At 41.5% G+C, this 13,218-nt stretch overlaps 1 protein-coding gene across 1 annotated transcript in view; it reads right to left on the reverse strand.

Moving 5' to 3' along the window:
* The window catches only part of ARHGDIB (Rho GDP dissociation inhibitor (GDI) beta), a 19,567-nt gene extending 6,621 nt beyond the window's left edge, over positions 1–12,946 (reverse strand). Inside the window, exons 1-3 of the mRNA XM_012652168.1 lie at positions 12,897–12,946; positions 3,837–4,020; positions 3,081–3,165 (exon numbers count right to left, since the gene is read on the reverse strand). Of these exons, the coding sequence (XP_012507622.1) occupies positions 3,081–3,165; positions 3,837–4,014 (263 nt within the window). The 5' untranslated portion in view covers positions 4,015–4,020; positions 12,897–12,946. The remainder of the gene's footprint in view (positions 1–3,080; positions 3,166–3,836; positions 4,021–12,896) is intronic.
* Between the last annotated feature and the right edge of the window lie 272 nt (positions 12,947–13,218).

The raw sequence follows: 13,218 nt of genomic DNA on the forward strand, positions 1-13,218 counted from the left end.
ATACTAAACCAAGGAGGTGAAAGATCTCTACAAGGAGAACTATGAAACTCTCAGGAAAGAAATCACAGAGGGTACAAACAAATGAAAAAACATGCTCATGCTCATGCTCATGGATACGTAGAATAAACATTGTTAAAATGTCCATGCTAGTCAAAGTGATTTACAAATTCAATGCAATCCCCATCAAGTTACTGAAGTCATACTTCACAGATCTAGGAAAAATAATTCTACACTTCATTTGGAACCAGAAAAAAAGCCTGCATAGCCAAAGTGATCTTAAGCAAAAAGAATAAATCTGGAGACATCACATTATCAGACTTCACACTATACTTTAAGGTTATAGTAACCAAAACAGCATGGTGTAGGCACAAAAATAGACTTAGACCAATGGAACAGAACAGAGAACCCAGATAGAAAACTATCTATCTACAACCAACTGATCTTTGACAAAGCAGACCACAACATACACTGGGGGAACAAAAGCCCTTTTCAATAAATGGTACTGGGAAAATTGGATAGCCACATGCAGAAGAATGAAACAGGACCCCTACCTTGCACAAAAATTAATTCAAGATGGATAAAAGATTTAGATCTAAGGCATGAAACCATAAGAATTATAGAGGAAAATATAAGAAAAACACTTCTAGATATTGGCCTAGGGAAAGAATTTATGAAGAAGATCCCAATGGCAATTGTGGCAACAATAAAAATTAATAAATGGGATTTTATTAAACTAAAAAGCTTCTGCACAGCTAAGGAAACAATGAACAGAGCAAATAGACAACCTACAGAATGGGAGAAAATATTTGCAAGCTACACATCTGATAAAGGGCTAACAACAAGAATTTACAAAGAACACAAGCAAACTAGCAAGAAAAAAACAAACAACCCTATTAAAAAGTGGGCAAAAGATATGAACAGAAGCTTCTCAAAAGAAAAAAGACAAATGGCCAATAAACATATGAAAAAATGATCAACATCACTAATCACCAGGGAAATGCAAATTAAAACCACAACAAGATATCATCTTACCCCAGTTAGAATGGCATTTATTTAAAAATCCAAAAACAATAGATACTGGTGCGTATGCATAGAGAAAGGAGCACTTATACACTGACTGGAAAATTAGTGTAACCTCTATGGAAAACAGTATGGAGATTATTCAAAGAACTAAAATTAGACCTACCATTTGATCCAGTAATCCAACTACTGGGTATTTACCCAAAGGAAAAGAAGTCATTTTTATCAAAAAGACACCTGTACTCAAATGTTTACTGCAGCACAACTCCCAGTTGCAAAGATGTAGAATCAACCCAAGTACCCATCAATTCATGAGTGGATTAACAAAATGTGATATATGTACACCATGGAGTACTAACTCAGCCATAAAAAAATGGATTAATACTTTTTGCCACAATATGGATGGAACTGAAGACTATTCTCCTAAGTGAAGTATCTCAAGAATGGAAAAACAAACACCAATGTACTCACTATTAAATTGAAACTAACTGATGAGCACAAATGTGCACAGAAGGAAGTAAAATTCAGTGGAAAGCAACCAGCTGGGAGTGGGGAGGAGAGGAGAGGAATAAACCAACCTAATGGGTACTATGAACACTATTTGGGTGACAGGCACACCTATAGCCAGGACTCAAGCATTACAAAAATGATCCATGTAACCTAAATTTGTACCCCCTTAGTATTTTGAAATTAAAAAAAACTGGGATCTGCCCCTAATTCCTGTACCCTGGTGAGGGGGGTAATCATCCTCTGTTCTTTTCTCACTGTGATCCCATGTAATTTGATATGCAGGTGTGTGTGTGTGTGTGTGTGTGTGTGTGTGTGTGTGTGTTGCACATCTCTGTGCATGTGCTTTCTGAACACAGCTGGTACCAGTATATATACCTGTGGGATTCATTTTAGCAGCTTCTCTGTGACAGAAAACCAAATCTGGGTTTCCTCTGCTGGGAAAAGGGGCAGAGACCAAGTTTTCCTTGTAATACTGTCAGGCCCTTCTGAACAGAACATATTATCTTAGCGCTGATTCAGATCTTACGTTGCAAACCAGCACCTGTACCTGGTAGCATTACACGATTTTGCACAGGAAGAAGTCTAAGTTCTGGGGGAGAGATGCTAGAATGTGGGGGTAGTTGAATTTGTGTGTGTGTCTTCTCTAATGATTTCAGTTGAACAGGAAGTGTGTCTTTGCAGCCTCTGACTTCCTCCCTCTGACAAAAAAGCCCATATAAGGTAAAGAGTGGATACATCCCTAAGAGGGGAACTACCTCTCTGCTAAGTCTGCTGTTCTAGACTCGCGCTTTACTCTGTCTCACAAAAGTCCAATTCTTGAATTTGGTAACTTGTTTTTTTTCACCTGCCTTTGATGTCCTCACTGTTCTGGCTCGGTGTTCCTTTCCTCAGTCCTCTCTGATGCCATTTCCCCACTGTCCCCACCTTCCCAGTGTCTCCCCATCTCCTCAGGACCCAAATCTCAGCAAAGGGCTTGACCTTAGTCACAATAAGGTGAAAGAAAATGACATCTTACTTTGTACGCCTTTAGAAGGGAAGTTGTTTATTTAATAAGAATGGGAGCTTTAAGCTAAAACAGCGAATATACAGCAGTGGAATTTCTAACGTTATTTAGAATTGCTTCTTGCTTTCAGGTAAGTCTTATAGCTTATGTAAGATCAATATTTTTTTTAATGTTTAGACTATGTAAAGATTATAACTCCAGAGGCACACAGCTTGTTTCTCCATATTTCTATCAGCAGTATTTTTTACATGGATAGTAATTTCCTTACTATCGAGGAGATAAAAATCTGAAGTAAATATGATATAAATAAATATATCAAGTGTGTATGCCTGCACCCTCTCCAATTAAATAGAGATAGAGCGTGGACTTTTCATTAAACATGGTAAATACTGTGCAGTCTAAGAGCAATGATTTGTAAACTGATCCCAGCATATATACCTCTGGGATTCACCTTACTGGGGTTTCCTTTTGCTGGGACAGGAGGCAGAAACCAAGTTTTCTCTGTGATACCGCAGGTCCCTCTGAACAGTACAGATACGTCCACTCACCAGTAAGGTCCATGGTGATTGGTCCTGGGGCACTCTCGCAAACCAGGGTAAGCCGGGTGACAGTGACATTGGGTATTGTTGGGTCTGCAGGATTCAAAAGAAAATGTAAGCACAGGGAAGAGATATGTGTGTGTAGTGGGTGTGTGCATTCCAAGCGGGAGAGAGAGAATATAAAAAGAAAAGTGATCTCTCTATGTGGAGTAGAAATAGAAATGGAAGCGGCACCTTCACCATGCTTAGTCTTCATGGCCTTATAAATGACAGTGACGCTATTTCTGCTTCAGGCACTTGTGTTGCCACCGTAATTATCAACATCCAGCATGTCCTGAGTGGCTATGCTAGCAAGGGACTCTGTTAGTTGGGCACTGCCCGTTCATATCTTTGGGCCATGTCTTGCTCTGTCATTGTGTATATGGAAGAGGTGAATGGTTAGGTAAGGACTGAGGAAGAGAAAGAGAAAGGGAAGAGAGAAAGTATGAGAGCTCGTGGAGGAGCGAACTCCATTCAAAATGGTAGCCTGGAATTCTTCCTAAATCCCGCCTATGTGTTATTATTGCCTATCTCACTGCCGACTTGCATCTTATCTCCAAAGTAGGCTTAGTGATAGAGTCCATAATTTTATTCAGCACATGTAAAGTGTGCCTCGCCCACTTAGCCCTGGAAGCAGTCGGTCCTCCTCCCTGTGCCCCTGCTCCTGAGTGGCTATAGTGGCTGCCTTCTCAGGGACCCTCCACCTACTCCATCCCCACACACACCTGCTACCACGGGGCCATCTCCCAGCAGTGTTTTCTTGTACTTGGTTAGACTTTCGTCGTCTTTGTCCATCTCCTGCAGTTCTTTCAGGGACTTCTGAGGTGGAGGCTTGTAATTGAGCTTGCCGTCCAGGTCATCCTCATCCTCCTCCAGGTGTGGCTCAGGAGCCTTTTCAGTCATTTTGATCTATTTCAGAAAGGGGAGGGGGGCAGCTGATTAGCCAAAGTCAGTGGATATGCCTGCAAAGCTCTCAGCATGCACAATCCCAGTAATTATGGCTTAAAGAGGCAGGCGGAGTACCTGCCGAAGGAATGGTTGACTTCTTCTGATTCATTGCATCTTTCCCTGAACAGCTGCAACACCTCAAAGGTGACTCATGAGGAATTGTAGATCTTTATGACACCTGCCCGAGGCATCTGAATGGTTCACACCCAAGACTGCTAATAGCTCCTTGAGGGAGGAAACTAGGTTCAGTGTTTCTACTGAATCCCCCATAACACTTGGATAGTTCAGGCATCTGATAAATTTTCATTGATTGATTTATTAAGTTCTATATCTAAAGATATTCTCTTCTTTCGAAATGCCACAAAATGGCAAAGGACACTTTACATTCTTTGGGACAAAATTGTAAGTAAAAGTCTGTCCTTAGTACCCTTCCATCCATCTCCCCTTTCTGGGACCCACTTCCCTACTAGTTTCTCCCTCCCTGCCCCAGGTTTGCAGTGACCTTATGCTCTAACCTCCGCCTGCCCCCCCCACCCCCCAGCACACTCTGGAGTCTTCCTTCTTCTAGCATCATCTACATTTACTGGTTTTGTATTAAAACATTGAGGGGAAGTCTAGTAAAATTATCCACATGTAAGTGTTAATGATTGAATAATAGCTAGAAAGTGTGCATCATAGGGCATGTATAGTCACCGTTTTTCAGAGCCAAAAAGAACCTTTGAAGCGATATATTCCAACTCCTCATTTAATCACTGAGAAAACTGAGATCCAGAGGTTAAGAGAATTGTCTAAGTTCACATAGCTGGATGAGATGCAATGTCCTAACCGAGAGGAACAAATCCCTATGGGGAGAATTTCTGGCCTGTGGCTGGCAGCCATGGGAGATAACTGCCAGGGAGATATTCGGACAAGGAGATTATTTTCTGATTCCTCTTGGTTCCACCTCTAGGGTAACTCTCTTCCTTGCCTGTGAGTAAAGTCTTCATGGCTTCCAGGTGATACACCTATAAGATAATATCTATCACATCTCATCCTGAGTGACTCTGCAAACCTTTATAAAGTCCCCTGAGAGTGAAGATATCTTGGGTCAAAATCAGTTATAGTTTTCAGTTTCCATGTCACTATCCTTGGCAACAGGAAGAAAAATAATTTGGGAGTAAAGCCAAACAAAAGCAATTTTAACAGAACCAAAATACTAAAAAAAAAAAAAAAATTCTTTGGCTCATCAATCTTCTTACAGCTAAATAACAAGCCAAACATTGTAAGTGAGCCTTGACCAACTGTGAAAACAGCATTGCAATGCTGAAGTCCACTTCCTGTACAGGAAGGAAACATGCAGGCCTGTTTCTGTGGCCCCTCTTGCCTCACCTGAAGAACCAGCACCACTCAAAGCTGAGACTCTAGAACATAGCAGAAAAACATAGTGACCAACTCAACTCATATTCCAAAAAACACTCAGGGAAAGTGAATGAACTGGCTGGAAAAAAAATGAAGGATGTGGTATGTGGCTGTTGTAGGTTGTGGGTAGTTTAAGGGACAATTGTCGAGGGGCAGATGAGAAACAAACCAGATAAGATCAACTTGAGACTTGTCTGGTGACCGCAGGAGTCTAACCAGAGCCCAGGTGACCCCAGGAGGGTAAAGGCCACATAACAAACCTGCTGACAGAGCATCAGGAAGACTATCTACAGAGAGGGGCATCCAAGCCCCCATGGACAGGCCTTTCTGGAAGATATCTCTTGGTTCTAACAAGTCACATGCTTGAAGCCCTACCATCAGATGGTGACATTGCACCCAGTCACTAGCTCAAAGTGATTTCAGTACCCTCTACGGGATTGTAATTATGCTGCCTCAAATCTCAATTTTGAAAAAAGAATGAGAGAAAGAGAGAGACAGAGAGAAAAAGGATGAGAGGGTGGGGGAGAGAGAAAGAGATCTGGTTTAGGACAGGATTTGTCAACCTCTAACTGTGTTGACCATTGGTGATTCCATTTATCTATCATCTAGGTTTTCATCTTCTTGTTAGTAAATCTGAGATTTATGTCTATGTGTTTGATTAATTGATACCAGATACAATAATTGTTTCATAAAAATGAGCCATAAACTTATTTAAAGACATTGAACAATGGAAGATAATGTTGGGATTACTGTGTGAAATTTTGTTACAGTCAAGAGGAGGGAATTCCACACTGAGATCATTTGGTCCAATTGCAGCATGAGAAAAAGAGATATGAGGCCAGATGATCCAAATCTAGCTCACTCTGGAAAGCTGTTAGAAAAAGTAATAACACAGCAAACAAAGGACTGGAAAAACAGTTCTCATGGAAAGCCTTTTAAAGCAAAATTAAGGCCACCCTATTTGGTGAGCACCTACTCTTTACAGGACACTGTACGTTAGCACATCCTGATGCTTAGTTACCTTTCAGAGGGGTGAAGGAGCTGGAAGCTGGGCAATCTCACCGTACTAAAAAGGTCCAGCTGGTTTGATTACGGTTCTTAATCTTTTTGGAGATTACAGGACTCTTTAAAAATCTGATAAACATCATGGTCCTTATCCTAACGAAAAAAGGAATAAACCCATGAAATTGTGCATATAATCCAGGGGTTCACAGACCCCTGAAGTCCTTCATAGGCTTTATTGGAGTCCAAGATCTCCAGATTAGGAACATGACCTTAAAACTGTAACTTCCTGGAAACAGGAAGCAGAGGGTTGAATGTTACAGAAGAAAATTGCTTCTACATGAGACTTGGCCAGATCATTGATACAATTTAGCCTCTGGCTCAGGATCATGTCCATCCACCGAAAACATTGACTATTTAGAAGCAGAAGTTATCAGGTGACCACGAAGCCTTTCAGAGAGGCAGAGGAGCACAAGGCCACAGGGAGCAGTCTATTAGGGGAAGAATCCTGTGGTCAGTCTGTTTGATTTTGGATAATTATCTCTCCACTGAACTAGGCCTCCTCATGCATGGGTTTGGGTTCTGGCTTTCCTACCAACTAGTTGTGACCGTGGAGTGAACGTTTCAACCACTGTGGATCGTACTTTTCCCATTTTGGAAGAAGAGGGATTAGTGCACACCATCTCTAGATGCTTTACTTCTCTAAGGCCTCTACATATTTCCCACGGTCATGTGTCACCTAAGTTCCCAGACATCCAGTTACCTTATATTACCTCTATGTATGAGAGAATATCTAGCTTTGTTTTATTATTTAAAATTTATGTGAATCCCCAAAAGATACTGCATTTTAAATTTTATTTGATTTAATTTTTTCCCAGACATGAAATTATTGTTCCACCCAACAGCTTTTTGCATAATAAAGGATACCATAATAATAACAGCACATAGTTACTGAACACTTACCATGAGCCCAAAACTTGGCAATTATGGTCTAAGTGCTTTGTATACATTGTTACATTCAATCATCACAACGTCGTGAAGTAGGCACTATTAGTTACGTTTTACAAATGCAGAAACTGAATATTTCAACTATACAAAAATTTACAATTTCTATTCAAAATATGCCCCTATAGATAGTGAAAAGAGTATTGGTTTGGATTGTAAAAAGGAGATATTTGGAATGCACATATTAACAAGACATTAATATCCAGAATACATAAATACTCCTACTAGTCAATTTTTAATAATTTTATTGTATGTGTTTAAAGTATAAAACAGGGTGTTTTGATGAACATAGTGAAAATGTTACTATAGTCAAACAAATTAACATATTCATCAACTCACATATAGTTATCTTTTTTGTGGCAAAAGCACCACAGTACAATACTGAGTAATACTGAGTACAATAATATTGTACTCATATTATTAAGTTTTGTACTGCATTTTCAATTTTATAATTTATCTCTGGGCGACCTCAGATTCTCCCAAAGCTCTAGCCATAAATCGTATATGCAGTTTGACAAAAACTTCTCAAACTATATACGTGTGTATATTTAACCACAAATATTAATTTTCTTTTTTTCTCCTCCCACTGTATGGATGCTTACTGAAGCAAGAATAGGAACTTTATGAAAAGTTTACATACTGTTTTCCGATCCCATCACCTAAAGAATAACTGATCTTATTATTGATAATAATTGTAGTAGTTATTGCATATAGTGCTAAGTGATTTCTAGAGGATTATCTCTTTAATTTTCACAGCAACTTACTGGGCATCATCATTCTCTTTTATAGATCAGGAAACTAAAGCACGGGTTAAGCAACTTGCCCAAGTAGACATATGGAAGGGGCAGAATTAATGTCTGAGTGAGGGTTGCTTGACTTTTAGGCACTGTACTCTGTTGCTTCATTGTTGTTATTAAGAAGTTATTATGAAATTAGAGCTCGTTAGTCGTCTTGGGAATCTACTTAGGGTGCACAACAGAGGTAAACGCTTCTCTGCAAGCTCCGCAGGGACAACTTTAACAAAGCAGGGAAGTGTCATATAACGGTTTCAGCGCGACCCCGTTCCTGTATTATCTTGTGCAAGTCACTTAACCTCTCTGGGCCCAGTTTCATCCTCTGCAAAATGAAGTAGTTACATTAGAAGATCATCGAGGCCCCTTCTTAATTCAGTGACTCTAATGCTCCTTAGTTTAAAGAAGCTTGTGGATGAGAGAGAAAAAGAGGAAGTGAAGGTGGGGTTGGAGAGAGTCCAGCTCATCGGCATAGAACCTTCTGGTTGGGCTTTTCTCACCTTCCTCAGCTGCTCATCCACTGTTGCCCAAAGAGCAGAGTTGCTTTTTCTTTGTTTATTTCTTTTTGACTTTGGTTCTTTACACAGGAAAAGTTAAATGGAGAATTAACAGTTATATATTTAATGAGGTTATTGTGAACTCTACCTGTCAGGCCCCAAAGCACATATATAGCTTTTTCTCATGTACTTACTACTTCAATTTTCTCCATTTTCTGCCTCACAGATGCCTACACAGATTAATTTTCACAGTGGAGCCCTCACACCCCCATCCTTGCTATTCAGCAAAGCATTGCCAAGCATTAGATGTGCTGAGCTGGGGACTTAATCTTCTCAGGCTCAATTAAAATGCCAAATTAAATTAGGATGGTTACTCACAGCACACATAGCACAAACCAATGGTTTTGCGTGCAAATTTAGTGAAGTTTCTAATACATTGAAAGTGAAATACACTTGAGAATTTACACCAATCTCAGGACAGAGCACACTGGTCTTGTTCATTAATGTAGTCCTAAATGAGTTGAGGACGAGAAAAGGTGACACTCATGAGTTCAGATGAAACAAATTATCCAGTTAATTCAAAGAAAGGTGATCTTCACGTCTGCGAGAACAATGGGCTTTGAGTTAGATGCGCCCGGGATTCAAACCTGGGCTCTGCAATTGGCTTATTACAGGATTTAAGCAAGTTACTAATCTCACTGAGCCTCAGTTTTACCAACGCTAAAGTGGGAATAATAATCGTTTTTTATGAGGTTGAAGGATTGGAGAAAACATTCTCCAATTCTCCAACATTCTCTGACAATTCAAGGACTATACTGGCCAAGAGTAAATGTTCGATAAACATTTGTTCCCTCGCTCCTCTCCCACCCCTGCCCTGACGCAGTGTTTTGTTGTACAGCTTCAGAGAAGGTAGGTAACTGCCTCCGCACCGGATGCTTCCCCTGGTTGGGAGCTCATCGTGCCCATTCCTTCCTCCTCAAAAGTAGCTTTTGTTTTGTGGAGAAGTATGGCAGAGCTGAGAAGTTCTGGGAATTTTAAGGATTGTTTATAAACTGAATCAACCTTAAAATGAGACTATAACTATTATATTTCCTTTAAAAACTCCCACATAAACAATTTAATTTTAGATTTTATTTACTGCTCCCTTTCCTGGTTGAAGCCAGAGGTCACTCTGTGAACGCTGAGAAATGTCAGCGAACACAGGCACAGCCAATGGAGAGAATTCGAGAGAATTCCTTCTGGCTCTGGAGACAAATACCGTGGGGACTTGACTCGTGTCCCAAAGCTGGCTCTGCTAAACGATGCTGGATTGTGCATCTAGGCACACAGGCCGTGAGTATTGGGCAGAAGAGGTAGAGATGCGAGGGGAAGGGGGAGAGAGAGAGATCGGAGAGAGAGAGAGCAGAGGAGGAGGGGAAAGAAGAGAGATGGAGAGAGACAGAGGAAGTGGCAGTGTCACAAGCAGGGGATTTCCATCAGACAAATCCCTGTAGAACATCAACATTCTTTGCCACTCCTGCTATCTCTGTTCCCTGCTGACCAGGATATGTCTGCCTTCCCCCAAATCTACCACCTCGGCCCAGTGAGGAACATCGAAAACTTCAAAACTGGATCAGAACCAAACCCATGCCTGAGCGGAGACTATTTTGCTAGATACAATAAACATTATAATTGATTCAGAGGAGGGTGCAAATTACCAGAAACAGAATCCTTTAATATTTCCTTTTGCAACAGAAACAAAATATGATTTCTTGCCTGTGCATTCATGGTATTCGCTTCCGATCCCCCACTTTTATGCAAAAGGAGAAAGAACTCAAGGGATCCAATAAGCTTTGCAGAGTGCCCACCATGTGAATTCACTCTGCTGGGTACTTTCCCAAGTATTATTTTAAATAACTCTCAAAGAAAACTGTGCATCGAGGAAGTCATTACCTTCAATAACTCAATATAGTCACAAAAGTTTTAACTTAGCATGAAAAGTTAGAAGTCAAATGCAATTTTTATGACCAATTGTGGCTTAGACTATCAGACCCCTTAAGAAAGCCCAAGTGAATTTTTACCAGCTCAGACTGTGGACACCAGAGAGTAATACAACACAGAGGGATTCCGCAAGTGCTGACTGAATGGATAGATGTCGTTGACACTTCAGGGGCACCATGAGACCGGTCTCTGGGTATGCCAGTGTAGACCCTAATATGGGGTCCCAGGCAGCAGCAACACTGACCCAGGAATCAGGGTGTTCAGAATGTGGGATTAGAGAAAATTTCTTCTATGAAACATTTCCTAAAATGCTATTCTGAGGCATTGTAGCTATGGATTCTTTTTAGTACCAGTATGTGACTTTAGTCAAATCAGTTAACACTTCCTCAGTCTTTTCGGGATTAAAATTTGGAAGTTTTTAACACCAGGCCTGACTCATAGAAGGCACTCAACGAATGTTGGTTCTCTTTTTCTATCTGCATAATTTTTACTCCCCAGGGCTTCTCTCTTCCTGCTAGCTGAAGTTTGCAATGTACTGCACTCCCATAAATGGGCCCAAACCCACATCTTTCCCTCAGAATGACTTTGGTGTCTGAGCTTCTGCTGAAAAGAGAACCTTGATGTCGCCCAGAGAATACTTCCCTAGAGACAAACTCATGCTCTCTGAAACACGGGAGCACCAAATTCCAGTCCAGGCCAGGAGAATGCCAGTCGGTTTTTATTCAGCTACAACATGGTCATTCCTGATGTTTTGGATCTGTGAACCTGGATGGAGAATGAACTGTTCTTCTCTCAGAATTCCACACATCACACAAAAGAGTAAGATGATCTTGTTACTAAGCTTGTGCTATGTCTGGTTCGGGGAGGGATATATTCTTATGAACTAAAGAGAACAAGGCCAGTGGCAAGATTGATGATGTTGCTGGTGACTGGACTCTTACTCCTCATCCTCCCCCAGCCGACAGGCCAACACGGATCTCTCGATTTCCCTTGCCTGGTCTTCCTGCAGTGAGGACCCCAACAGGCCAATGCTGACTTCAGTGCCCTCCGTCTCGTGTGAAGGGCGGCTACAGGCCCTCCGTGTTCGAGCAGGCTGCCTTCCCCCACCTTGAATGAAGAACTGCCTAGGGTTTACCAGACCCACACCACAAGTTACCCCAGGTCTAAAGTTTTAACTACAGACGATGTTTATAAAACATGCCTGCTGGGAAGTCCTCTAAAAGGGAAGAAAATATTTCAGGTCACACCTAAAGCACTTCTCCTAATGGCAGCCAAAATTCAGACCTTGGCATTTTGAAGGCCCACTAACTGAGTGTTCTAACGGGGCCCACTTAGATTTTTCTAGAACCTGTCTCTTTAATAAACTATTTGGCATCTTCCGTGTTTGCTTTTAGTTCTCTCAGATGTAAAGGGCTTTTTTTTTTTGGCAACAACAGCAACAGTCTTTCTGCCCATTTCCCTGCAGGAATTGAATACACAGCTTCTGTTAGTGGTAGAAATTCTATCAGTGTATGACTGATGAATAAATAACAATGTGTTCTATCATACTTCCCCTTGAGCGCTAAGTCCCCTTGTACTCTAAGGAAGGATTTCATTATGCATTTCTCTAATATCCCCAGAAAATTCCTCAGTGGAAAACAGTTTAATATTTGACAGCTTTGAACCATTTTTTTTGCCTCTTTTCAACCAATCTCTCTACACAGTTTGCTTAAAAACAGGAAACCACATATCTCCACCCCAGCACAACCCACCATCCTCCAACACGGTCCATATCGGTTTGCATCTACAGTCGCTTTGCTTGTGAGCTGGGCGAGGTGCCTGCTCCTACCTTGTAGGAAGCCCCTCCAGGCACTCCCAGTCAGTGTCCTCATAGCCCTGCTCCAGAACATTCAGGATTTCACCTCCTGGGCTGCAGTCCACCCTCCGCCCTCCCTTCTGCAGCTGTCTCCCCTGAGTCACTGCTACCCTTCCCCGCTCTGACTTCCCCTTCTCTGCAGAACTGCTCCAAGCAGCCACTTTAACAGTTTCTTATTACAAAGTTTGTTTTAAAGAGCTGCCCCTCTAAAAAAATAATGACTGCAGAGAGTGGCAGCCTAGTTTGGAGATTTCCTACTTTGCTCTGTGCCCCCCTGAAGCCTCCCCCGCTTGAGGTATTTGAACTTACATTCAGTGCTTCACGTCTCTGTCCCGGGTGCCTCTGTCTCTCAACTCTGACTTCTGAGTACTGGCAGTTAGAACAGGAAGGAAGTTAGGGAGAAAAAAATGTTTTAAACCTACTTGAAGAGGAAACCCCGGGCTGCCTCAAATCCTGTTCCTTTGCACTGCCTATCTCTTGATCAGCCAACTTGAGCAGCAGTCTTGCCAATTAATGGCACAAGTCGGAACATGGCAGCCCATGTGACGTGGAGATGCATGAACGTGCACGCAAGAGTGTGGAGCCTATACCCACGGGTATTATGAATAATTGTGCAGATAAGTCTGAAAAT

Source organism: Propithecus coquereli, unplaced genomic scaffold (assembly GCF_000956105.1).
Source record: "Propithecus coquereli isolate 6110/MARCELLA unplaced genomic scaffold, Pcoq_1.0 Scaffold381, whole genome shotgun sequence".
Classification (NCBI taxonomy): Eukaryota; Metazoa; Chordata; class Mammalia; order Primates; family Indriidae; genus Propithecus; species Propithecus coquereli.